The sequence below is a fragment of the Phalacrocorax aristotelis genome, chromosome 2 (genome assembly GCF_949628215.1).
Source record: "Phalacrocorax aristotelis chromosome 2, bGulAri2.1, whole genome shotgun sequence".
NCBI classification, from domain to species: domain Eukaryota; kingdom Metazoa; phylum Chordata; class Aves; order Suliformes; family Phalacrocoracidae; genus Phalacrocorax; species Phalacrocorax aristotelis.
In genome coordinates this window covers 127,409,036-127,436,057 of record NC_134277.1, presented here as the reverse complement: position 1 = coordinate 127,436,057, position 27,022 = coordinate 127,409,036, and the positions used below count along the sequence as shown (strand labels likewise).

Sequence of the window (27,022 nt, the reverse complement as noted above, 5' to 3'; positions counted from 1 at the left end):
CTCGTGCTAGATTTAAATCATTCCAGGCAGTCTGTTTTGAATTTCCAAATGTGCTGTGCAGTTCTAATGAGTTAATTCATTTGGTATCCATTTCCTCCTGTCAGCTGCTTTTGGGAAATAAATAGTGCATTGTTATCTTAGCCTTGTCCATCCTATTAATGGTTTAGGAAATGCAGCTGAAGATTATTTGGAGGCTTCTATGGCAGAGGTTGACCTCCAACAATGGGACAACAATCAATCACATCTTGAAGGAGTCACAAACCGCAAAATGCTTATTAATTTTATTTTCTGTCTGCAGCATAGTATTTAAAAAGTATTTTCCACCATTCATGCAGAGGGGTAAAACCAAAAGTGCAATCTCATTAATTTATAAAAAAAAGTCAATTTCAGTTCATAAATGTCATCCACCCAATGAAGGTGGATATACCAACATACTACAAATTCCACATTTACCAGCAGCACATTGGAAGTCTTCTTTATTCCCTTCTTGTTTGGTTGTAGCAATTAAATTGACAATACCATGACAATTTGTATGTGCTTTCATAGCACTGATGTTAGGCTAGATGTGGGGTGGGGATGGACGTAGTGCATCCATCTCACAGCATCTGCCAGCGCTGGGCTCACAGAAGAGCATTGTCCAGAAGAAGCCTTGGGTTACCCCAAACACTGCTCTCGCTCGGCTCCACGGTGCAGCCTTCACCTGCGATTTGTCAAGACCTGTCCCCTGCTTTCCAATATGATGCTAATGATGGCAGTACCTGTATTCTCTAATTCACTTCGGTGAGAGGAAGTACTGTTAACCGGTCCTGCCTGAGTTTAGAAAACAAACTAGCTGGGGTGCCTCTGATTCCTGCTTAAGAGCTGAAAAAACTCCCATGAGAGACAGCTCTTTATTAATCTATTAACTGTCAGCAGTAGTCTCCCCTGCTCTTTCCAATCTCCACCACTTCCAGAAACTCCCGTTTTTGCACTGCACATCTTCCTCAGTTTCCTAGCAAGCATTTCAAACCTGTGATTATTCCAGCAACTAATTTTTAGAAATGCCTGGATGTCTTTGATCTCTGGTGTTCTGGCTGTGTTGCCCGTGTCAGCTTTTTGCACTGCGCTGTGCGCTAACCCCACTGCAGCACACAGTATAGCTTGTGCTCATACTTTCCTGTCTCTCAACCACAATTAGTTCATCTCAAAATATCTGTACTGCTCAGAGGCTCTAGATCTGACGTGAGGGTTCATAGATTAATTTAGCACAACTGGTTTACCTTGGGATTTAAACAAGCTACTAAATTAACAGCCCTGAATCTTTCTGGCTGTCCCTGTGCTGAAGCCCTATGCTTCCCATAGGATCTGTGTGAATAAAGAGTATATAAAAAGAAAAAGAAGCATGAAATTCTTAGCCTTTCAGCCCTTCATTTCCCTGTGACTTTCAGACAGTACTGGCTTGCACACTGGAGAGACTCAGAGGTATTTTTTTTATGAGAAACAGATTCAATGTGCAGGTTTTCATTGATCTCAGTGCAAGTGAAGTTCACCTCTCTGAAGAAATCCCTGAAGAGTCTAACACATGGTGCCTGGCATAGTCAGGACCTTGTACTTGGGTCTGTTCTCTCCTGCACTTCCAATCTCCTCGGCAGGTGGTGGAAAGACCTCTTTATTTTCTCTTATTATATTTTTAAGGGTTGCAAATTATTTTGACCATCCTAGCCCTACTTTAACTTAGAGCCACCAAAATGGAGCCCTGAGATGCCCTTTAATCCTGAACTGAGAGCTGAGTGGGAGCAGAAGCCGCTTACATGATAGAGGGGAAATCTGTTTTCTGAGGAGGAATTCTGTACAGCCCTATTTGGCATTGCCTGAACACAATCCTCACCAACAGTGCAATAATGCACAAATCTGAGCTGGGCAGAATGACTTGTACCATGTGCACATTTGAATTTCCATTTTCCCAGCGTGTTTCACAATGTGTGTAAAAAACCCCTCCCTCGGAGGTGCTGGTGACTCTTGGATGGCCCCGTGTGCCTTGGGTGGGCTGCATGTGCCTGACTTTTCGCTGGTGTTTGTGGGTAGCTCATATTTGCCTTGGTATTGAAGAGCTGCAACCGCACATCTGCAAGACACTCTAGGAAGAAATGGATCACAGTTTGATTTTTGTAAATAGCTTCTCAAATCCAAGTTTTGTGAAATAAAAAGCTGTCAATGCTTTTTTCTTAAATTCTATCCTTACTTTTATAACTTAGTTCAGTTTTAACAACAACAAAAAAGTCCTGTATTTGCTGTAACACAAATTGGTGCAGTCCCACCAAGGTCTGTGGAACTGCATCAAATATTCCAGCAGAGAATTTGGCCCATGAAGGGAAAAGATGCCTCAATAATACTATGCTCTCAACCTAAACATTCATTTTCCTTATTGCCTGAACCAAGATATAATTTTCTCTACTCAGAACTCCAACTGCAATTTTTACTATCAAGAATATTGCTTTTAGATAGAAAAATAAAAGGCAAACTATGATAATTTTCAGTAACTAAACTACTATAGCCTTAATTTTCAAGGAAAAACATTACCAAACTCAATTTCACATAATATTCTATTATGTGCAAACCACTGTTGTTATAATAACTTCTATTTTAGGTTGCTAGTAAAGAGAAGAACAATGTGACCCATTTAAAAACTGGCTCACAGAAAAATATTAGCAAGCCATTTATTATTTCTGTTTAATTTTGTTGATACGAACCATTTGATAGAAATATTTATTTGTTACAAAAGTGACAGCAGCATAGGAAATATTTGACCATAACACGTGCACTTTGCAATGGTACTGAGAAATGGACTTTCTGTTTGTTGCCAATTGTTTGGAAAAGAAATAAAAATGAAAAACTCCCACCTTTGAATTCTTCAGTAGATGGAGCCTACAATTTAGAAATCTCTGATTAATGGGCAAATCCCACTCATACAATTGGAGTGCTGCAATGGCTGGATACAGACTCTTTGGGAAGGACAGGATGGGATGGTGAGGAGGGAGAGGTGCCCAGTATTTTGGAGAGAAGCAGGGATGCATGGAGCTCTGCCATGAGCCAGCTGAGAGCTTATCGGTCTGGGCTGGCTGGCAGACCAACATGGATGACATTGGTGTGGGTGTCTGCTTCAGTCTGCCTGATCAGGTAGAATAAGCAGATCAGGCCTCCTTCAGACAACTGGAAGAAATTTCATGTTCTCTGGCCCAGGTCTTCACACAAGCCTTTATCAACCCTGATATCTTTTGGTGGGGCAACACAGCAGGGCAAAAGCAATCCAGGAGGTGTCTGGAGTGCACTGATGACAATTTTCTGACAAAGGGGGTTGAGGAAATGAAGAAGGGAGATGCTCTGTAGGACCTGATTTTTACAAACAAAGAAGAACTGGTTGGAAATGTGAAGGTCAGGGACATCCCTGGCCACCTTGACCATGGGAAGTTGAGCTCAGGATACTGAGAGAACGCAAACAGCAGGTTAACAACCCTGGATATCAGGAAAGCAAACTTTGGCCTGTTCAGGGGCCTGCTTGGAAGAATCCCATGTGAGACCATTCTGAAGAAGAGAGGAGGAGAGCTGGCTGATTTTCAAGGATCACCTCCTCCAGACCCAAGAGTAGTCCATCCCCACATGCCAGAAGTCAAGCAAAGGTGGCAGGAGGCCTGCATGGATGAACAAGAAGCTTTTGACAAAACTCAAAGATAGAAAAAGAGACATTTGAGAGGTGGAAGTAGGGTTAGGTGATATAGAGAAATATAGAGACACTGGCCAAGGATGCAGGGATCCACTTAGGAAAGCCAAAGCCTGCCTGGAGTTGAATCTGGTGAGGGATGTGAAAGACAAGAGAGAGGTTTCTATAGGTACATCAACAGCAAAAGAGAGACTAGGGAAAATGTGTGCCCACTGTTAAATGAGTCAGGGCACCTGGTGACAGAGGACACAGAAAAGGCCAATGTACTCACAGAATCACAGAATGACAGAATGGTAGGGGTTGGAAGGGACCTCTGGAGACCACATCCAACCTCCTTGCTTGTGCAGGCACACCTAGAGCAGGGTACACAGGAACACATCCAGGTGGGTTTTGAATATATCCAGAAAAGGAGACTCCACAGCCTCTCAATACCCTTTTCTCATTGGTCATTACTGTCAAAACTGAACTTTGGGAATCCCAGGCCCCTGAGACCTACAGGAATATCTGAAACAAGGAAGAATTACTATTGTTGGAGGAGGACCAGGTTAGGGAACACTTAAACAACTTGGACACACGCAAGTCCATGGGACCTGATGGGATGCAACCACAAGGGCTGAGGGAGCTGGCCTATGTCACTGCAAATCCACTCTCAATAATCTTTGAAAGGCCATGGCAATCAGGGAAGTTTCCTGAGGACTAGAAGAATGCAAATGCTGCTCCTTTCTTCAAGAAGGGACTACAGGCAGGTCAGTCTTACCTCAGTCCTTGGGGAGGAGATGGAGCAACTAATCCTGGCTGCCACCTGCAAACACATGAAGTACAAGAGGTTATTAGGAGTAGTCAGCATGGGTCTAGGAAGGGAAAATCATTCTTGACCAGTCTGGTAGCCTTCAATGACAAGATGACTTGCATGGTGCATAAGGGGAGAGCAGTAGATGTAGTTTATCTTGAGTTTAGCAAGGTTTTTGACACTGTCTGCCTTAACATCTTCACTGGAAAACTGACAAAGTACAGTCTGGGTAAAAGGACAGTGAGCTGGACTGAAAACTGGCTGAACTGCTGGGCTGAAAGGATTGTGATGAGCCATAAAAAGTCCATCTGGAGGCCAAACACCAGAGGTGTACACAGGGGGTTGACACTGGGACCAACACTGTTTAACATCTTCATAAGTTGCTTTATGGTATGTTGGTGGGACAGGGTACACCCTCAGTAGATTTGCAGATGATACAAAACAGGGAGGAGTGGCTGCTTCACCAGATGTTTCTGCTGCCATCCAGAGGGACTTCAACAGGCTGGAGAAATGGCTGACAGGAACCTCGTGAAATTCAACAGAGGGAAATGCTAAGGTCTGCCCCTGGAGAAGAACAACGCCAGGTACCAAGTGGTGGGTTCAACCAGCTGGAGAGCATCTTTAACAAAAAGGACCTGGGGGTCCTAGTGAACACCAGGCTAAACACGGGCCAGAAATGAAGAAAGCCAACAGCCCCAGGGCTGCATTAGGAGGATTGTTTTCAGCAGGCTAAGAGAGATGATCCTGTCCCTCTGCTCAGTACTAGTGAGGCCACACCGGGAGTAGTGTCCAGTTCTGGGCTCCCCAGTACATGAGAGACGTAGACATACTGGATAGAGTCCAGCATAGGGACATGAAGATGATTAAGAGACTAGAGCGTCCCTCCTATGAGGAAAGGTTGAGAGCTAGGACTGTTCAGCCAGAAGAGAAGGCTCAGGAGGATCTCATCAATGTGAATAAATACCAGAGGAGAGTAGAGAGGATGGAGCCATGCTCTTTTCAGTGGTGCCCTGTGAAAGGACAAGAGGCAATAGGGCAATTCAAATACAGGAAATTCCACTTACACATTAGAAAAAAAACCTTTTCTACTCTGGAGGTGGTTAAATACTGGCACAGGTTGCCCAGAGAGTCTCCATCCTTGGAGATACTCAAAACCTAATGGGACATGGCCTTGAGCAATCCTGAGCAAGGTCAGGTAAAGACCCTGCACTGAGCAGGGCATTTGGACTAGATCTTCTCTAGAGGTGCTTTTCAACCTCAGCCATTCTGTGAAATAATTGCTTTTGTAATTCTAAAAATTATATAATTAAAAGCTTCCTTCTCTGTAGGAAGCCCCATGCTACAGGCATGGTTAGTCATTCTCGGCTGCTGTTAATAAGTTCTGTTGGAAAGAATTGCTCTATAAACCTGTGGGATGTAGGTGCATGCAGCATCCTGACATCCAAACAGGGAGACAGAAGGGACCTTTTGGCACCTGATCTGGGGAAGATGGTGGACACTTTGCCACTCCTCACCAGCTGCAGTCCTTAGGGGCTGGGTTGTCCCATCCCCAGGTAAGGAGCACAGTGAGCATCATGACCTTGGTCCGCCCAGTGTGCTGGACAGGAGGAGCGAGCTGCTGGTGGGGACAGCTGGCTGTGCTGGCACTGCAGCAGCTGGAGAGCCCTTCTCTCAAGGAGAACCCACAGCTGATTTTTCCAGCCTACTTTCTAGACCTTTTGTGCTGATCCCACAAAGCACAAAGGGAATAGAGCAGGGCTGGGAATATGTGTGAAAAAATATCTCCCCCAGCATTTTAGGTACTGAACAGAAGGAATATGTAACAGCATGACTTTTGCACCAATTCCACAGAGATAAAAACACTTCTGAAAGCAGTTTTTGGTTGTTCAGGAAAACTCATTTTCTTCCCAGGTTTGAATTAGACAAGGTCATTTTATTTTTTCCTTCAGCTTCCTATTACTGTTATGACTACTATCATCAAGAATTATTTTGAACATCAAGCATATGGAGCAAACAATACTTTTTTTCTACATTATCCTTTTAATAGTAAGTTTTGGCCTTAATTTTTAATAAATGAGGAACCACCACTTACTCTGTTTAGGACTAATGCATTACTGAGTCTTATTTACAGTGGCTATGAGGGAAAGAGAACATCGAGGTAGTTGATATCTTCCCTAATGCATTTTTAATGTATGAGACATGGTAAAGACCAGAAAAACATTCTGTGCTCTGCAATACAATTTGACGACAAAAAATTTTAAAAAACAAAGGAAGATAAAAATGAGCTAACAGAACATACAAAAAAGTGAAAGATTCAGCCATGCCATTAGTCTCCAGTTAGATAATTTTATTACAATTTCCAGCATATGATGAATGAACATGATAACTGGTGAGGGGATGAGGATGTTGTGATATTAATAAGAATGTAGTTCCATATGAAACTGTCCTCTGATTTAGAGCTAATAATATTACTAAAATACAGATAATGAAGGCAATTGATCCTATATAATCTTTTTTGGTTTTTTTTTTGGTAAATCTGATTCTCAAAGCATTTCTGATAGAAAAAGGACAGATTTGTCTTCTCCCAGCAATCCCTGCTTACATGACAAGGCCCACTGAAATCAATTGACAAGCAGTCTGGGGAGTAAATAAAAGCTCTGTGGATGCGCTTCTGTTCTGCTTTGCTTCTGTAGTTCCTCTCTCATGACAATGTCCTTAGAGCCACTTTTTTTTTTGTTTTAGTAAGAAAACTGCTACAGTGCATCTGGAGCACAGTCATACATCTTACTGGTGTACTACTAAACTCTAGCTGCTATGAAACTTACCTTTGGCCTTGCTGACTTGGGTACTGATCACAAAGGCTTTTGCTGTGCTATATCAGTCTTCCCAGACCTTTGGGTGTTTCTGCAATTAGCTGGTCTGCACTGCACGCACACTGCTTGGTTTCAGTGGTATTAGTACTGGAGAAAATTAAAGTAAGGCAAGCTTCATTTTATTTATCCATGATGTAGGAGCACCACAGACTGCAGTGTTTCTCCACGTACTGTCATCTTTTCCCACTCCAGCCTGCCTTCATCTAAGTAACTGAAATCCATTTTCAGTGAGATTTGGCAGATCCCCGAAAACTTACAGAGATGGGCACTTTTCCTCCTCTTTGGTCTCCTTGCCTGTTTCCAGTATAGTTTCATTTCCCATTTTCCTGGGAAGTGAGAATGTGATTTAGAATATGTATCTTTGTAGCATTTGGAAGAACACCTATTTCTTCAGGGCAATGTCATGGGATATATTTAAGAACACAGTCATTTAAGAAATACTGGAAGTACTTTTACTTTGCTTCACTTTACTTCAAGTACAGAACTCCTAGTTCTGCTTATGGGGGAATGTCTACAATGAAATTACAAACCCTGTGAATAATTTTGTGGATACGAATGTGTAACCACCCTTCCTGGCAGAATGTGAAGAGAAGCTCCCCCACATATTTATCTCCTCAATGCCAACACCTTCCTCTCTAGGATTCTGGAAATGGGCAGTCCAGCAGAGGTTGCTGTTTCCATCACCATGCACATTTAAGTCAATGGTAATAACCTTTTTGATGTCAGTGAGGCAGGATAAGATCTTGTGTAAACAACCAGTGCTCACATCTTTCCTCGTCTCAAGATCCTTGCTGATATCTGATTTAACACCTTATATGTCCACCTCACCCAAACACAGTAGGCACAGAAGAGTGACAGCAAGGAGGTATGATGGTGAAGGAAAGGATATGAATATAAAGTTTGATTACAGGTATGGATTATGGACAAGATCATACTACCTAATTCTCTGTGCAGGGCTTTTTTCTGGACCTCAGTTCCAAGCTGCTGAGGCTAGCGTCATGAAGCACAGGAGATTATTGGCAAAAATGTATTTGAAATATCAGATGCTGAAGTCTCATCTGAGCTTGGTGAGAACTGCCTGAGAGATGACATGGACTGGAGAAACACCAGCGATGCTGCAAGCAAGGGAACGTCTACTGGTTTCAAAAGAAAAATAGTTGATCATGTTTTGTCAGAAAACAGAAGATTTTAGTTAAGAGTCCTGACTGGCTATTTGTGTTTGAGGTTTCTTATGAAAACCACTTACCACAGAGCAGATTAGATCCTAGCACTGTTGTGCTGTCATCACTGTAAATTAATTAATGCTTCACTGAACTGTTCTAATGCCATTAGACTACCCCATGTCACATGTGTTGTTTCTGTGAATGCTCTCTTTGTCTCCCTGCTTAGCATGGAAGGTGAAAGGCACTGGAACTGAACTGATTTTTCAAGCCAAGAATCTTTGCAATCATAAATAAAATAAGTCCCTTCAGCTTAACATTCATTGCCTCCTTTCTCATTTAGAAACAGATGTCAGTACAAGGAGAAAGCAGGTGCAGAGTGCCTCTTTCAGCTGCTTTTGAAGGAAAACAGGAAGTGAATAAGTCACAGGAAGATGTTGTACATATCTTTAGAAAGGCACTTATAACTTCTAGATACATTTCTGCTAATCAGGGTGTGAGATGCCAGCTCTTTGGAAGTTACAGCATGCACTGTTGCACTATCATCAACTCTGATGGATGCAGTTTATATGGGAATATAAACACAAGGATATAAGGAATGATTTATTAAATTACCAGAGGAAGTACTTATGAAAAAAGGCCTAATACTAGAAAAAAATTCTGCTTTAATTGAATGCTATTAGAGTCACAAAACTACTGATAAGCTGGAATCCGCCAAATGGATGCTCTCCATTCAGACTGCAGCACTGTCTGAATCTGCATATAAATATCCCGAAATAGTAATTCTAAAATATTATCATTCACAACAAAGGGTTTCTTAACTCCTGAACCTAATGAACAACGTTATTGTTGCTAATCATGTTGCTGTTAAAGTGAACCGCGATGTAAACTAAGACCATGTTATGTGTGGAGAAAATCTGAACACTGCCATTTTACCCCTAGGCAATCCAACTCTCACACAAAACATTGTCGTTTTTCAATGAGGGCAAGAACAGACCCAGTATGATCCACAGCCTCTACAAGATGCCAGTCCGAGGTGAGTAGAAAGGCATAAACAGTGTGTCATGGTTTAACCGCAGCCGGCAACCAAGCACCACACAGCCGCTCACTCATCCTCCCCTGGTGGAGAGGGGGAGAGAATCTGAGGAGCAAAAATAAGAAAACTAGTGGATTGAGATAAGAACAGTTTAATAATTGAAATAAAATAACAACAACAACAGCAGCAGCAGCAGCAACGACAATAATAATAATAAATAGTAATGAAAAGGAAAACAATGAGAGAGAGAGAAACAAAACCCAGGAAAACAAGTGGTGCAACCGCTCACCACTTGCTGACCGACACCCAGCCAGTCCCCATGCAGTGATCGCTGCCCCCTGGCCAACTCCCCACAGTTTATATACAGAGCATGACGTCATATGGTGTGGAATATCCCTTTGGTCAGTTGGGGTCAGCTGTCCCAGCTGTGTCCCCTCCCAGCCTCTTGTGCACCCCCAGCCCGCTCGCTGGTGGGGTGGGGTGAGGGGCAGAAAAGGCCTTGGCTCTGTGTAAGCGCTGCTCAGCAGTAGCTAAAACATCCCTGTGTTATCAGCACTTTCCAGCATAAATCCAAAATGTAGCCCCAGACTAGCTACTATGAAGAAATTTAACTCTATTGCAGCCAAAACCAGCACAGAGTGCTGTAGCCTTTCTTCCCTCTCTTTCCACATCTATCAAGCAAAGCTGGTTTGATGTGGGTGGAAACACGCTATTCTTTGTAAAGGGCTGGCACGATTTGCCCTCATTAGTAGAGCATGCCCACTTTTCTTTGCTACTCTTGCAGTACCTCATTTAAAACAACACGCCACAGGGATTTTGTAGAGTGTTTGGGATTTTAACTATGAAAGGAGAAGTTTTTCTGCAGCTTCCTGGGCTTGATGCACTGTGTTGCTTGGCATGGATTTCACTTTCCCAGTGACGCTGAAAAAGCACTAGCTCTCCTGTCACAGGACAACTTGCTTCAATGCCCTATGCTAGCAAAGAAGCTCTGTAATAAACAAGCTTTTAATTTTGTATTTCCACAGTTTTAGTTCACAATTTGCAACTTGACACAGCTGTGTGTCAATAACTGTGCCAAAAGCTCAGCCCCAAACAGAGATGCTGAAAGAAGCTTGAGGGTAGGGGAGAAAGTGCTCACGGGAAGCTCACAGAAGAATTGTACTTTTAGAAGCTTTGTGGGTGCTTTGATTTAGTGCCATCAGTCTTATAGCTGCAGGCCTTCTACTTATTGCTAATGCAGGCAGTCCAGGAAAAGTCCCCAAACCCTATAAATTATGTCTTTCAATCTGAAAAGTATCTTCTGTCTCCCTGAATTCCAAAGAGGAATCTGCCAAAGCCAAAAACACACAGGGTCTCAGGAGGAGCCTGCCCTTCCATATGATGAGGTCTCTCTGGAATGAACTGTTGTTTAATCAAAGTATATAGGTAGCCAGGTTTTCAGCAAAAAGCCCTGCTGGCTCCTTCAGTATGACACCAGCCCAAGCGCTGTCAGGTAGAACTGCTGGAGATGGGCCATCTTCTGCATGAAGGGAATACCCAGGGCTTGAATGTATGTTAACATACCCAAGACAGAGCTTTTCAGTGCCAAAATGAGATTTTAATAGCTAAGCAGGAACGATAATAAAAGAATTTAGGAGAATTTCAGTTTGCTGTGAGAAATACCAACCCACAGCTGGGAGCCAAAAAAAAGCTATTTTGGAGAAAGTACTTACACACAGTTGAGCAGTTTGGGAAGCAGCACAGGAACATGACTAGTAGACGGCCCTTTCTGCTTACCTGACTGTTGTCTTGTTCCCTGAAATCTTCACAATAATCCTTAAGTACCGCACTGTCTCCTGGTTCTCTTCCTCTGCCCCTTTTCCAGATGAAGAGAGGCTGAGCTTATCTGCTTTGCTGATGCAGGTACAACAAAGCACACTATGCTACGAACTAACTCCCTTCCTGTGGAACAAACATTAGGAAGCAGCTGAAGAGATATTTAAGACTCCCATGTTTCAGTGTAACCCAGAAAATGCCTGTTTACAGTTTCTTAAACAGGAGGGTGGAGACTGTGAAATACAAAATCTTATGGGAAAAAATAAAAGCAGGCTTATATCAAACTCTAATTTTTAGCGAAGAAGTCTTCTCTGATGCCTTCCCATGCCTTCCCTCCCCCCCCCCACCTTTTTTTCATATAAAACTGCTGTATATGGATGTATTGCAGAACACTGATAAAATACTAGAGCCACTGGATAACTTACTGCATGGAAAACTGGGGCGTTTGGGGCAAAGATTTCATAGTCAGTGTGTGAAAGGATTTTTATTTTTAATGGAGCTGTTTGAAGTTGATCAGTGGCTTGGAACGTTAGCAGTCCCTTTGCACTTCTGAATATGAACATTTCTGTGTTTATGTAAGAGAGTTTTTTGAGGTTGGGATGCAAAGATAAATCCCTTTAGTCATTCTTTTTATAACACGTCTAATCCAAGGTAGGTATTACCCCATTATTTTTTATAATATTATCACCCTGGAAGAATACTAATTCAAGAAATCAGTGTTCAGTGTTTGTACCCCAAACATTTAAATTAGAATGAAATCAGTTCCTTCTTCCTAGCTATTTACATTGAAACATCATTAATGAAAGGTAAAATCTAAATCTGAATGGAAACATTTTCTGTTCCTAGGTTCCTGTTGAACCATTTTGAATTGCAAAAATGAGGATGTGAGCTAAGAGTCTTTCTGGCTGTGTTGCAGCGTTATCTCACACTGTCCTCTACCACCTACTGCCTGGTCTCCTTTTAAATACTTGTTCCTTCATAATTATTGTCTGCAGCTGACCACTGGACTTTGAAATTGCAAACTGTTTTCTATATCTTTTGCTTCCTGCTGTATATACTTTGAAATCATAGTTTATTTTCTATCGTTAAGATTACAGGACGTGACTTGAGAAAAAGGTAGAAAAAAATGGAATGAAAACAGGGAGCTCTTTAATTGCTATAAAATGAGACAAAGTGTCACAACTCTGCAACTCAAAAAAAAAAAAGAGCAGCTGTACTTAGAGCCTGGTGCTGACTCAGTGGTGAATAGAAAAAATAATTAGAAATAAAAACCGTAGTAAGTGGAAAAAGGAGTAAACAAATATTGGTATGAGATAGAAATTGTGCAGTATAAAAATATTGATGAAGACTTCAGGGAAAAATCCATAACTATGTTTCACACAAACAAGTAACAATTTTCTAACTACATTAGTAAGAAGAGAAACCCAAAGTCAATTAGTGGCTGAGACTGCGCATTTGTTAGTGATGATAAAGAAATAAAATATTCATAAATATTTTTGGGGTTCCGTGTTTGGAGAGAAGCCTGATCTGTTTACATCATTTTGCAGTTTATTAATAGCTAAGTGGTATTATACAATATCAGAAAACTTAGAATTTTTAAATCTGATTTAAATCTATGTACCCACACCCTGGAGTCCTACAAATATTGACTGTACAGATCTTAATTCTTTTCTGTAAATTTTTCACAAATCCAGGAAAATGTCACAAGACTTAAAGGATTTTAACATTATGTAAATATCAAAGAAAAAGAAGAGAAGCGAGATAATCTAGGTAATTACTGTCTGGTTAGCCTGACAACAGTTCCAGGAGAGAGATGAATAACATTGATATGGGACTGCAGTCATAAAAGCTTGATGGAGAGGAATATAATTAATGCTAGTGACAATAGTTTTACTGAAAGTATGCCTTGTCAAACAAACATAAATAAAGAGATTACATATTTTTATGAGGCATACGGTTTACTAGTGTACAAGATTCTGATTAAAAATAAGCACTAGGACTCATTCAAATGAATGGCATTTTAGGTCAACTAAATGTAAAATGAAAATGCAGACTGTGTCCACATTCTGTAGACTGGCTCCTGGATACTCACTGACTCAGAAAGAGTCTGTCTCAGAGACTGACTCAGAAAGAGGATTTAATGTTTGTACTAAACAGCAGCAAAACAAGAGCTCCAATGTCTGATTCCACAGCAAAAAAAACCCCCTAAAATAGACTAATGTGAATTGTCAATGTGCAGATAAAAAGAAATTAATGAGAACAGAGAGGTGCCTGTGTTTTTAGTGTGGAAAACAGGAAAATGTGCATAAAAAAAGCTAAAACCAAGATATCCTGGTCTTAACCTGCTAGTAGGTGTTACTGAGCTCCTCTTGTTTAGACCACACAGAGGTGACCAGGCTAAAGTGTGTGAGTACATTAGAGAGAAAACACAAAGCAATAAAGGTTCTTCCATCAAGACAAAAAAGCATAATGTGAAACAGTGGCTGGAAGTTAAAGCCAGATAAATTTAAATTAGAATTGGGTACCTATTAGTTAGCACTGAAGGGGATTAGCCACTGGAACAAACTGTCAAAGTAATGAATTCTTCATTTCTTGATGTCTTCAGGTCATGCTTTTCTGGAAAATGTGCTGGGGCAAAACACAAGTTATTATTTATTGATAGCCAAATAATTAACTTAATACGTGAGTAACTGTGTGAAACGTAACAGCTTGTGATACAGGAAGGCAGATCGCACTCTGAATGTACGATTTCATAGCTTTACCAGAATGGGGCATGTGACCACTTCGTCATCTATGGATGCTTACATATTGATAAGCAAAATTTAGTAGAATGAATGAAGAACTGACTCTCCTTTCACCATCGTTTTACAGACTCAAATACGTTGTTATTCCCTTGCCACTTGATCCGGATCAGTGCGTCCCCGTTCTCAGAAGCTTCCCAGATGAAAAGCCAGCACCTGTAAGCCAACACCTCCTTGTGCTCTTCTAGTGAAAAACTGCTCAGGCTCATTATTTAGCTCATTCTCTCCTTTTAATTTAAACAGTAGAATATATTATATCTTTCCCTGATTCAGCACTTCTTTTTTAAACATTTAATTTGCAAGTAGCGGATTTAACATATATCAGTTCTACTGACAAAAAGCCACTTCATTTCAATAGGTATTAGATGAAACTCATAATCCTTCAGGAATCTCATCTAACGTTAAAGACCTGAAACTATTACAGTTAGGTAAATAAACATTTATCATCTCCTTATTGCAGATTTTTCCTCTGAGCTTCCCATCTTCTTCCTTGAATTTGGGCCTGGGTGTATCTTTAGTTCTGCTTCCTTCCTAAAGAAATAAAGAACTATTTACATAGGAGTTTTGCCATGTCAGGGCCCTTGATTATCACTTGCATTCTGTATTTCAGAGACATCCTATTTCATCCTTTATCTCCCATTTCCCTTTAGCCTACTAGGGGGAAAAAAATCTCACTTCCCTTCTACTCTTCTATTGTCTGCAGGATTTCACTTTTCTTTTGTACTTATTTTACTACATCAGCAATTCCTGATTTGTCTTTGCCCCTTTTTTTAATAAATCTTTACAGTTTTTTTTTCCAGGGCTAGTCCCTGTTAGGGAAAAGAAAATCTCCAGGAGACTACAACAGATAATTCTCTTATTTTCTTAGTGTGCCCTTAATTACACTGTATTTTTTATTATTTCTTCACTTCCTTTTTGACTGTGGTATTTTTAGTGCTTAGAAATGGCTTCCTATTCCTTGGGTTTTCTTTAAAGAACTTAAAACTATCCTGTTGTAGTTTCAGTGTCCTCTAGCAGTACGTGTGAATTCTCATGGGCAGCCAAAATAGTCCTGTTTTACACATTTGAACACTGGGAGAATACATGCCAGCTATGCCCAGTCGTTTAGAAATATTTGCCTGTTCCCTTTTTCCCTTCATCTCTTGTACACTTTTGCAGATGCAGTTTCGCTTGTAAGAGTTATACACCTGTACGGTAGAAGAACTTGTGTATGCACTTTAAGATCGATGTGTTGATCTTTTAATTCCCCCAAAAACCAAGTATATTGTAAAGTGAAATGTGTGAAGTATGCTCAGGACCAGCCCGCTACGCTATTAGTTGACAAAGCCAAGAAGTACAAATTTACACTTACAGACCATAAAACATGCAAGGCCACTGAAACCACCCTTTGGTGTGGATGCAAGGGGAAATTGGGATCCAGCTAACATATTTTGCAATGTTTGCAGGACAGCATTTGCCAATGTAAACCTGACTTGCAAATGGAGTCTTTCACTGTAAATGGTTTCTCTTTGCTATAAATGGTCCCTTAATTGAAAATAGTCTCTCTCTACCTTTTCATCTTGGACTATTTATACTGCTCGACAATCCTTTTCCTTTTTGTAACACATTACTTCAGCTGCAGTAAAAAATGATAGGCAAATAACATAATTCCAGGAATACTGGAATATTATTCCTTGTAATGAACTAATTCCTTTTAAAATGTGCAGAGAGATTTTCAATTTTGTTATATATAAGCTTGTGCTTTAATGGTCAAATGCAGAAACTTTCTGCTTATACTTCTAAATTTGGAAAAGAATCAAACTTAACTTGAGAGAGTAACCTGGCAAGAAGTAAAGATAGAAACAAGACCACAAGAGATGATTGCTGGCCAACCTCAGTCCAACACAGGAAAAAGCTAGATGCTCCTGATCCCTTCAGATGCCTATGTTGCTGTATGGACAGTGCCTTTTATTTCAGGACTCCTTGGAAAGAACTGAGATCTGGCTTAGAGAGGCATAAATGGACTAAATTGCCCCAAATGGAATACTTTAATATCCCCCAAAACATTTCTGTCCTTGTCATAATATTAAGTCCTGCATGTCCTCAACTACTCTATGCTGGCAGCAAGGTAATAAAGAAAAAAGAGAATAATAAAGGAAATATCATCTCACAGTCTGAATTTGTCACCCCTCAAATCAGAAAAATACCTGCCAGTTCTGTGGCCTGCAAAGAATCCTGCAGATAGGAATGTATAGTTTAAAATAACTTGTATGTAATTCTGCTTTTCTTTTTCCTGCAGATTTCTCAGTAACCTATACAGTTCTCTGCATTGGATTCCCCCCTTTTGGAGTGGTGAAAGCAATTACAGTTGTTGAAATGTAACCTCTTAAAAAAATGTTGCTAGTCATTAATGACAATTTACACATACAAATTTCACAGTGTTTGGATGCAGGATTTTGGTTCAGGCCTGGTTTCTCAGTATATTTTAGGGTGTTTAGGGAAGGTATATTGTCTTTTGAAAAAAAATCAGTAACTGTATAACATAGTTATAAGTATATCTAGATACAGGAAATACAAGAACAGTTGTCTGCAATCTCACCAGGATTAAGTATTACACCAAACATTTCAAAATGCTGTTTCTCATTTGACAAAGGGAATGTCAGAGACTCTGATGCTTCTGAACTACTGTCCTCTGAGTTCAAAGAGGAGCTGTTAAGCTCTGCATCTGTGTCTGAGCTTTTTTTTCATGGTATCATCAAAGGGTGTCATCATTAATGCCAGTTAAACAAGAAGTCAGCATGTTCCACAGAATCAAAGGCTGAACCGGGATTCAGGAGAGGGGTGCCCTGCTCCTGCTGAAGAGGTGCTGTGTCACTTACGAAGGTCACGTTGGCTGGGCTTCTACTTTTTGCCCATTAATTCGATACTAGTTTTAGGCCATAACTATGCCTCCCTACAGATTTTTCAGTATGCTGAGCCAATGTAGCAAATGCTACAAGCAGTGCATTTTTACAGCATAAAGAGTGTATTTATGTGTATTATAGTTATATATTTAACATCTCATAGTAAAGTCAACTATTGGGAGTTTCTACACAAACTTAAACCTTTAGATTCCTAGTAATAATAAAGTTTCTGAAGATTGATATAAGATCAGTTTAAAAGAGAGATGGAACACAGATGGCTGGCATGTACCATGGGATCCAGACAAAGACCACACTTAATTAGAGAGGAAAGAACTGTATAGTGGAAGAGGAGGCCTTGGGACAACCGTATCAGATAGCATAACACTACAACAGTGAGTTTTTCTAGATATCATAGATATTTTCTAGATATCATAGTAGATCAGTATGTGGCAAAGGGCAGTGCATAGGACACTGTCAGTATAATATACATAGGAACAAGAAAGGACTGACAGGGCACAACAATTTCAAGAGTGCCCACATCATTAAAGGACACCAAATCCCACTCATCTTGAACAAGGCTTAGATCATGCCACTATCTCAATCTGATTGTCTCAATCCTTTTACTTGAAGCTGAGTCCATAAATGAATGAGTTCGTCTCTGCAGAGATTGGTCAGGTCGATATCGCATTTGCTGTCCTGTACTCCATTTCATTGTGGAGGCATACCCTTGAACTCCTTTGCTACTTACACACTTCACCATTAAAGAAGTTGTAGGAATCTTCAGTGGAATCTAATCTGCTGATTAGATCATGCTCTGTCTGACAGATACTATGGAAGAAATAGGATATTCACACAGAAATCAGCTCAGCAGACATATGGCAATAAAGAAATGCTAACTATTCAGTAAGGTTTTACCTGATGGGCCCAATTTTGCAGAGAGATATGGAAAGAACAGAAAGGTTAAAAGGAAGGGCAACAAATATAAGTAGTTCTTAAGTTCAGTTATGAATGGAAGCCATGAAAACTATGGAAAGCCATGAAAAGTATTTATTGCAAAACAGGAACTCGCAGGTCTGATAATGTTGCCCCTCATAAGTGTGGAATTCTAGAACAGACGTCCCACAGGCAAGCTACTGCAGGAAAGGACTTAAAAGAGGGCATGAATGAAGTACTGTGCTTCAGAGAGCAAGGGAATGAACCCAGCCTCCTAGGACTGTTTTTTTCAAAATCTGAGACTCTGTTTGAACAGGAAAATGAAATTCCAGTCAGATTGACCAGAATCAGTGATGGTTTAGGGGAGTGTTTGTTTTTTCGCCATGTCGCTGAGCAGTGATTCAAAGGCGCTGACATCAATACAAAAAACTAGGGTGTGTTAAAGAAGTTATTAAGGGATGGAACTTAACAACCAATAAAGCCAGTTTGGTATGGGAGTTGGGTATGCATATACAACATGATATGTCATGTGACAAAAATTCATGTTAAAAAAATCCAAGTTTTCTGTTTGTACTGATGCCAGGTGCTCACTATATGAGGAAAAACATCTATGTGCTTTTTTGCCTCAATAAGCTGCACCACAGTTGTAGTTTGTTTGGGTAGTATATATTCCTTTCAACCATCAATAGTGAAGATAGTAACTAATGATCCTGCAGAAGGAAACTTGTGTTTTTGTTCTGGTCTTGAAAAAATCCCCAATCCAGTACATTCTACTTCTCTTGTCCTATATTCTTTTCACCTTGCACACAGCTCTTGTTTCATTAATGAAGTTCCAGCTCAGTCCTCCTCCTTCCATCTCACTTTCACAATGATGATTATTTCTGCTCCCATGTTAGCCCTGCACAGGAATCACAGGTACTACCGCTGAGTTGGGGAACACTGAAGCACAATGAGGTCCACACCTAGATCAAACCTTGTGGATCAACAGCACAGGATCAGGATGTTATCCTCTTGGGATACCAGAATGCAGCGAGTTCTGGTCACTGTCTTTAAATGGCCAGGTATGGTGAGCAAAGGGCACTTCCACTTGCCATTTTAGCAACTCTGTTTGACTGCCTCTGTTACCTTTCCTGGTTGCTGCCAGGGATTGCGGTCTGTCAGCGCTGGGTTCCCAGTCCTCTTGCTGTCACTGATGCAAGTGTTTGGGCCACTGCCTAGGGGAGATCTCTATTACAGAGGCCCCTTCTGTCCTTTCCCCCCCTGACAGAATGAGCATTCTATAGGTCCTTTCATATCCTTGAATTGAGGCATGCTTGTTTTGGGGAGAGACTTTCCTCAAACCCCACATCCTGTATATTCTGCAGGAGTTGTTGAGGCCACACTCCTGGATGTGGCCTAAGTGAAGGGGTCACTGTAAAGACTATGGAGGCCTCAACCCTCCTTCAGAAGAGAAGGCAGAGAGCTGGGCTCCCTTGCTTGTTCAGTGGCTCCCTTATCCTCACTGAGGGCCTCCATCCCTCCATAGGAGGGGCACAGTGCTGTGGGGTGAGGAGGAACCACAAAATCACACAATGGCTGAGATTGGAAGGGACTTCTGGAGATGACCTTGACCAAATCCCCTGCTCAAGCAGGGCCACCCAGAGCAAGTTCCCCAGGGCCGTGTTCAGATGACTTTTTCCAGGGATGAAGACTCTACGACCTCCCTGGTAAACCTGTGCCAGGGCTTGGTCACTATTACAATAAAAAGTGTTTCCTGATGTTCAGAGGGAACCTCTCATGTTTCAGTGTGTGGCCATTGCCTCTGGTCCTGTCACTGGGCACCACTGAAAAGAGTCTGACTCTGCCCTCCTTGCTTCTTCCCTTCAGGTATTTCCACACATCGATGAGATTCCCCTGAGCCTGCTTTTCTCCAGGCTGAACAGTCCCAGCTCTCTCAGCCTTTCCTCATAGGAGAGATATGCTCCAGCCCCTTAATCATCTTTGTGACCCTTCGCTGGAGTCTCTCCAGTACGCCCATGTATTTCTTGTACTGGGGAGCCCAGACCTGGACCCAGCACCCTAGGTGCGGCCTCACCAGTACTGAGTAGGGTGGCAGGATAACCTCCCTCCACCTGCTGTCGTTGCTTTGCCTAATGCAGCCCAAGGTATCATTCACCTTCTTTGCGGCAAGGGCACATTGCTGGCTCATGCCCAACCTGGTGCCCACCACCACCCACAGGTCCTTTTCTGCCAAGCTGCGTTACAGCCCGCTGGCGCCTGGCCTGTACCACTGCCTGGGTTGTTCCTCCCCAGGGGCAGAGATTTGTCCTTCCCCTTGCTGAAGCTGCTCTCCCCGGGCGTCCCGAGGCGCACAGACCGCTTGTGCCCAGCTCGCGGGGCCGCGGGAGCTGCGGGGACACCCACCCACCCACGCAGGCAGGCAGGCGAAGGGAGCAGCCTGCAGGGGAAGGCGAGGAGGACGCAGGGAGCCGAGGGAAGCTCCCGCGGCCGCCCGGTCCCCTCTGCCCGCTCCGCCACCTTCCCCCCGGCGGCGCGCCCCCCGCCCCTGCCCCGTCACACGGCGACAGCCGCCGCCGGGGGCGGGCGGGCGGAGGGAGGGCCGGGGCGCGGCGCGGCGGCAGCCCGCCTCGCCCCCTCACACACGCCGCACGCTCCCTCACACTCACACTCACCCTCACACACACACACCGCCCGGCCGGCGGGAGCCGGGGCCGCTCGCAGGGCGCCCGCCCATGGCTGACGGGAGCCCGAACGAGGGCGCCGAGCCCTTCCCGCGCCGGGAGGAGGCTCCGGAGTGGGGCTACGAGGAAGGTGAGGAGCGGGCAGCGGCTGCGGCGGGGAGAAACTTTCCCCGCGGCCGGGTGAGGAGGAGGTGGGAGTATATCAGTGTCGGAGCGGAGGGACAATCGGCCGCCCCGAGCCCCGGGCAGCGACGGCTCGCAGCGTGCGGCGGGTCGGTCGCCCGGGGCGGCCGGGGGGAACAGCGCGGTGCCCCCCGGCGGCGGTGGCCGGGTCCGGCGGGCCGAGGTGCCGCGGGGCAGCCCCGGCCCCGCTCCCGCGCCGCTGAGGGGGTCGGTGAGGGCGGGAAGGGATGGTCTGGCTGGCCCGGGAAGCCGTCGTGCAGCGCGGGGTGCCGGGACCCCCCGTAACGGCGTTCCCTTGTGTCTCAGGAGTGGAGTGGGGGCTGATTTTTCCCGATGCTAACGGGGAGTACCAGTCGCCTATTAACTTGAACTCGAGAGAAGCCAAATACGACCCCTCGCTCCTGGAAGTGCGTTTGTCGCCCAACTACGTAGTGTGTCGTGACTGTGAAGTGATCAACGACGGGCATTCGATTCAGATCGCCCTGAAGTCAAAATCAGGTATGCTGAAACACGGGCCTTTGCTATCCCCGCTAAAGCTGGTGTTGCCTTAAGGCTCGCTGTTCGCGTCTCCTGGAGGACGGGAGCAGCAGCCGCTCCCAGCAGCGGCCGGTTGTGCTCCGTCGGCACCGACGGCGGCCGCTCAGAGTGTTGCTGTTGACTTCAGTAGGAACAGGAGCAAGCTTTGCCACGGGAGCTGCAGGTTTAAACGGCAAACTGGATGGTCAGTCAGGTTGCTTCAGAGCATGATCAGAATTTCTTCTTGCGTTGGTGGGGTCATCTAAGTCACTGCCATTAGCAGCTGGCTGCATTCAGAAGCAGTCCAGACTATCGCTAAGACTGTGTGATGCCAAACTATTTTGCGCAGCTGGCAAAATTTGTCCTTGGTCTGAAGACCATGTAAGTTAAAAGAGCTTTTTCCGTTTGAGTGGGTTCTGAAGACTAACTACAGAATTGGGCAGCTTAAAGTAGATACTCCAGTTACACATACTTAAAATAATTGATGAAGAGCAGGTAGCAAAGCAGTCCTCATTTCTTAAAGGGTTTTTTGATGTCATTCACCAAATAAGAATTAGAAGCAAATAATAAAAGAAACAATTCTAACTTAAGTGAAATATCAGTATCTTATTCAGACTTTTCACCTGAGTAAACTGTTCTGTGTGAAGGAGACAACTGTCAAGAAAGGGAGAAGAAAAGTCCGTTGTGCTTCCCAGCACTGTGGTACTTCCTACCCTGTGTTTGGAAAAGCATCCAAGTTACTCTAACCAATCTTAGCTAGTAACACACCCTTTTGGGGGCATTTAAACAGCTGAACATTGTCAAACTATGAGACATTCCAACTTTTGTTTCCTTCTGAGATCTCAGTAGTCCTGGGAGCTACAGCTGTGCTGAGAGTGAGGGAGTCACTACATTTTTTAGAAAGGAAAGGTTTGTTATTTTAATAATGATGCTTTCCTCTCTAATTTCCTTTCCATGATAAATTCCATGTATTATTGCAACACAGAACATTTATTTCACAGAATTTTGCAGATTTGCAATAGAACAGAAACTTTATACTTCCAGTCAGTTTTACTGCCTTCATCAGAAGCAGAGCTTTTTTCCCAAGGAGTAAGGTTCCCTCTGCAGGATCAGGATGGTTCTTGAATTCTCCTGTGGAGGAAGTGAGAGTGACTGGAAATGACAGCATTTCTTGCATGCCAAAATGCAACTCCTTCAACTCTACCTTTTCCCAAGGGCAGTTTGTAACTCAGTAGCAATAACTAATAAGATGGGACCAACACACCTAAATGCATGGTGCAAAAACCATTGGAGACTTAGGAGAAAGAAGGACTTCTTTTTAAACTTGAATGCGGTGTGTGATGCCAGACTGATGAGCCTTGAGATACAAGAAAATCTGAAATACAATAAAAGTTTATGACTGAGTTATGGAATTATGATTTAGGAAATCATGTTTTAGTTTCAGCTTTTCCTTAGATTTAAAGTTACATAATGTCCCATTCTCCATTTTTAAACTGGGCATAATTTTTTCCATTTTTGGGAGGGGGAAGGCAATGTTAGTTATCCCTACCTAGAGGAGAAAAGAGTTAATAAGCTGTGTTTGACCTAGTATTCTGGCCAATTTTCAGGGATTGCAGAAACTCCTGCAGCTTCTTTTCCTCACAGGGGATCTCTGATGACAAATCCATTTAGCCAGATTATTTTAATGGGAACTGTTGAGCACTAAATGCTTTTGAAACTCTGTCCAATTAATGTGCAAGAGATCCTCATCTACTGTAACGTTAACAGTCAAAGAAAAACTTATTTGTGGAAAAAATAAACTAATTAAGATACATATTAAAAATCAATTTGTCATTACTGGTGATTGATTTTATCCTTTAATTCAGGACATGCAGTCCATCTGGAATTCCCAAATCCTGCCCATTATTTAATTGCAAACATTTTCACAGGCTGCTTCCAGTTGGACATGTGTTATGCGTTAGGTGGAAGAAGCATGACCAACTGTGTAATGGAATTGTATACTGAAAAATGCTTTAGAGGATTTCCTACTAACAGAGAGACTTCTCTTAAGCCAGAAGTGGATTGCACAGTGGGTGATGGTTTCAGAAACATTTTTTAATCAGGATCAAAAATTCCTGAAAGGCAAAGCAAAGTTAAACTTGTTTCATGCATTGACAAGGATCAAGATTTGATGAAAGGCAAAAGATAAACATGCTTCAATGCTTCATGCATTGAAATACTTTCATCATGGGATCAACGTTACAACTGAAGCCTCAGAAGTAAACTCTCTGAAGCTCCTGGAGATCCAGAACTACATCATACAGAGAATATTTGTTCTAGTCACACTTTCTAGAGGAACAATATTTTAGAACGTAGAAAATGCTCCATTTTCCTAAGAAATAGCATTAACTGAGTATCATGTTTCTTTTTATTTGTCCAGATTTCCCTAAATACTTCAATGTTCACCAGATTTTCCCTATTGGTTATAGGTATAGACAGAATACAGATAAAGCAGATTTTCCCTATAGGATATAGGTATAGACAGATACAGATGAAGAAAGTTTAAGAGGCAATTCTGAATCTATGACTACATTTAGCACATTTCATTTTAGAAAATCTAATGGTTGTTAGATTAGTTATGAATAATTATTAAAGGAAAATTGGAATATTTTACGTTTTCCTCCAGTGTGGTTGCTTATGAGAACCATTACTGATCAGTTTTCTTCCAGGTTTTTTATAGTTCTGAACTTTTGTTTTTGTGCTTGTCCAGTTGCAATATGATTCAATTGTTAAATTATGTTTTGGTATTATACTATGTCTTGAGTTCCAAACTAAGGCCCTTTAGTTTGTGTGTCAAAATAACTTTATATTATGGAACTCTAATTCCCTAAAGCTGTAGGTTATACAATTAACTAATCCTTATCAATTATTGGAGACTTTAAAAGATTAATTCGAAGTCTGTGAAATGTAAGCTCAAATTTAATGGATTCTGGGGAAGCCTATGAATGCCTCTAAGTAAAATCCAGCCCTGCCTAGACGCTAGTACTCAATTATTTTGGTGGGAACTTATGTACAGCTTGTGGAGTAATATTTGATCTGAAGCAGATTCAGAAATCCCTGGGCAAAATGTTTCCATTAATTAATTCCAAAGTAGATTAGGCCTCACAAGGTACAATTGCTTGCTTTTACTACGCGTGGTGGAAGTCCTTATTAATGCGAAAGTATTGAGCTACTATATGCATTTTTTGTGTATGTGTTGTGATTGTGGACAGACGCTTTTAAGAAATTCCAGCTGTTTAAAAAACTGAAGTAAAAGAAAGCTGCCTAGAAGCTGATTTTAAGTAAATGAGGTATGTTGTTAGTCCTTTGTGTAGGTTTGATTATATTTGGATATGGAGGCATTCTGTATCTTGGAAGCCTGACAGGTGGTGTATGACTTAACACCTTTACCTAGCAAAATATTGGCAATCAGAAGTTTTCTATTAGTTTCTGTGACTCGTAACAAACATAGGTGAAGGAGATTAAGCATTTGGACAAGCTGGAGGTAGTTACCAGTTCAGTTCAGAACCCCTGCCATCTGTTTAGAGTACACAGCTACTCTCTTGATAACAGCAATAAACATATTCACTCTTCTGACTGATAAAGGTACCTTTTTTTTTTTTGCATTATCACCAGCTGTTCTGCCTCATAAAACAAGGAGTGCAGCATGACAGCAATTTCACTGTTGTTCGTAACTGCCTAAATTCTCATTCTGTTCCTGCACAGTACTTTAAAAGTAAAGATGTTAAGTCTGCCAACTTTAGTTTTCTCCTCTTTAGTACTGCTGATAATAAAGAAGCTTGCAAGAATCTTCCAATTGTATTTGGAGAATATATATAGTGGCTTGTCTGCTTCAAAAGCCAAGTTCCTTACAATTTGTCTTCTTTCCCAGTGTTAATAGGGGGACCATTACCTCGAGGACATGAGTTTGAACTACATGATGTCCGATTCCACTGGGGGAGAGAAAACCAGCGTGGTTCTGAACACACAGTTAATTTTAAGGCCTTTCCCATGGAGGTAAGAGTGACACTGACACTGCATTGCATAACACCTGCTAAATGCAAAAAAGTTGTATTTCATAGCCTGAATTCCTGGTAGTTCAAAAGAGAGTTTTTTTTAGCTCAGCATTTTATTGCTTTATATTTCAGCCACAAAGGTATCTTGCTGAGCTGTGCTTTAGTGCAGGTAAATTAGGATATGCATCTGGAATAGAATGCCTCCAGCACTCATCACATTGTGTGATTAATTGGCCATAAAGTTAACTTACAGAATTATTAACTTTGTCTTAATAATATTAGTGTTCTAACAAGATCTGCCGTTTCAACACTTCCTATGTCACCTTGACTAATAGCTATACATGGGGAGAACTAGCCACTGGAAATATTTCCATGGTGAATAATAGCAACTTAGGCAAATCTGGAGTAAGTTTAGAGCCATTTGTTCATGAAATAACTTTACATACATGAAAACTGAAGATTATGTGATATTCTTGGGAATGTTCTGTAATATCTCAATGAATTACAAAATTTTGAAACAGAAGCAAAGTGATAATGCAGTCTGAAAAATTTCAGCTGTTCATGAGGTGTCAGTTTGGGCTCCTAGGCAACCCAGATGCTAGAACCTATTTCTCCTGCCCTCCAGCAGCTGTTCATCATAATACTTCACTTCCCACTGTCCCATTGCTTACACTTGTCAAGGAGTGGCTTGGACTATCCCTTAGGCCCTGGGCTGCAAGACTAGTTTTAACAGGTACCAACCCTGATGGTTGGTGACTTTGGCCTTGCATCTTTTATTTCATTTGTTGTGCACTATTGGCTTTAAAGAAATTCAAGTTTTTTTCAGAGTTCTTTGAGTAATTTTTGCCTTATTTGTCCATCATAATCCCTCACGAACCTGAAACTCTGTTTCCTTTTTCTCTGGGTTGGTCAGTGCTAGGAAATTTGTTACTGTAGCATTATATACCTGAGTGCCAGAATGCTAGAGTAGAACTGCTTTGCAGAAAGGGTATAAAATATATTAGAGCAACTACTGCAGAGCTAAGTGTGAAAAGCTTGTGGACTTACACCATCAATCTAATTTGTAGGGTTGTTCAAGTACTTTCTTCAAGAGTTGTGGGTCCGATTTTGGTCTCTGCTGTTCGCTATTTTGCACCGGTCCATCAAAACACCCTGTATAGAAAGTCACTCACAGGGGCTTTGCAGGTTAAGTTGAGGCGAATCATAGAATCATTTAGGTTAGAAAAGACTTTTAAGATCATCGAGTCCAACTGTAAACTTGAGACTGCCAAGTCCATCACTAAACCATGTCCCTGAGCACCACATCTATGCATAGATCCTCTTTGCAGGTTGATTTCAGGCAGATTCTGGCAATGCAGGAGAATTGCTTGAATGGGGAATACTCATCAAGCAAAGGGAAAGCAGAGGAATCGCCTCAGTGTCCTGGTTACCTGGCATAATATATACAATGTGATTTATATGGGCAGTAAGACCTTTAGGACACTGCAGTGTTCCCCTGAGGCAGGAAGTGGCTTGTTCATTACGAAACAGCTCTGCTTACTGCTTTTCCTCAAGGCTGATCCAGAATGTGATGATCAAGAAATATTGACGTGAACTGTCAAGAACTGTACTTGGGAATGTA

General features: G+C 42.1%; 1 protein-coding gene and 1 long non-coding RNA gene across 4 annotated transcripts in view; one reads left to right on the top strand and one right to left on the bottom strand.

The window, feature by feature from the left end:
- Window positions 1–273: 273 nt before the first annotated feature.
- Window positions 274–11,484, bottom strand: LOC142053436 (uncharacterized). 2 transcript variants are annotated; one of them, XR_012659218.1, is made up of 3 exons: window positions 11,333–11,484; window positions 3,969–4,499; window positions 274–2,116 (listed from the first exon to the last, which is right to left on the bottom strand). It is a non-coding gene; the product is annotated as an uncharacterized LOC142053436 (long non-coding RNA). The 2 variants fall into 2 exon arrangements; XR_012659219.1 differs by having other exon boundaries at window positions 4,455–4,499.
- An 8,992-nt stretch (window positions 11,485–20,476) lies between these two features.
- The window catches only part of CA8 (carbonic anhydrase 8), a 50,068-nt gene continuing 43,522 nt past the window's right edge, over window positions 20,477–27,022 (top strand). The window contains exons 1-3 of one of the 2 annotated variants that reach the window (XM_075085089.1): window positions 20,477–20,798; window positions 21,158–21,349; window positions 25,278–25,402. In XM_075085089.1, the coding sequence (XP_074941190.1) occupies window positions 20,720–20,798; window positions 21,158–21,349; window positions 25,278–25,402 (396 nt within the window). In that variant the 5' untranslated portion in view covers window positions 20,477–20,719. The remainder of the gene's footprint in view (window positions 20,799–21,157; window positions 21,350–25,277; window positions 25,403–27,022) is intronic. The other variant, XM_075085087.1, reaches the window with a different exon arrangement.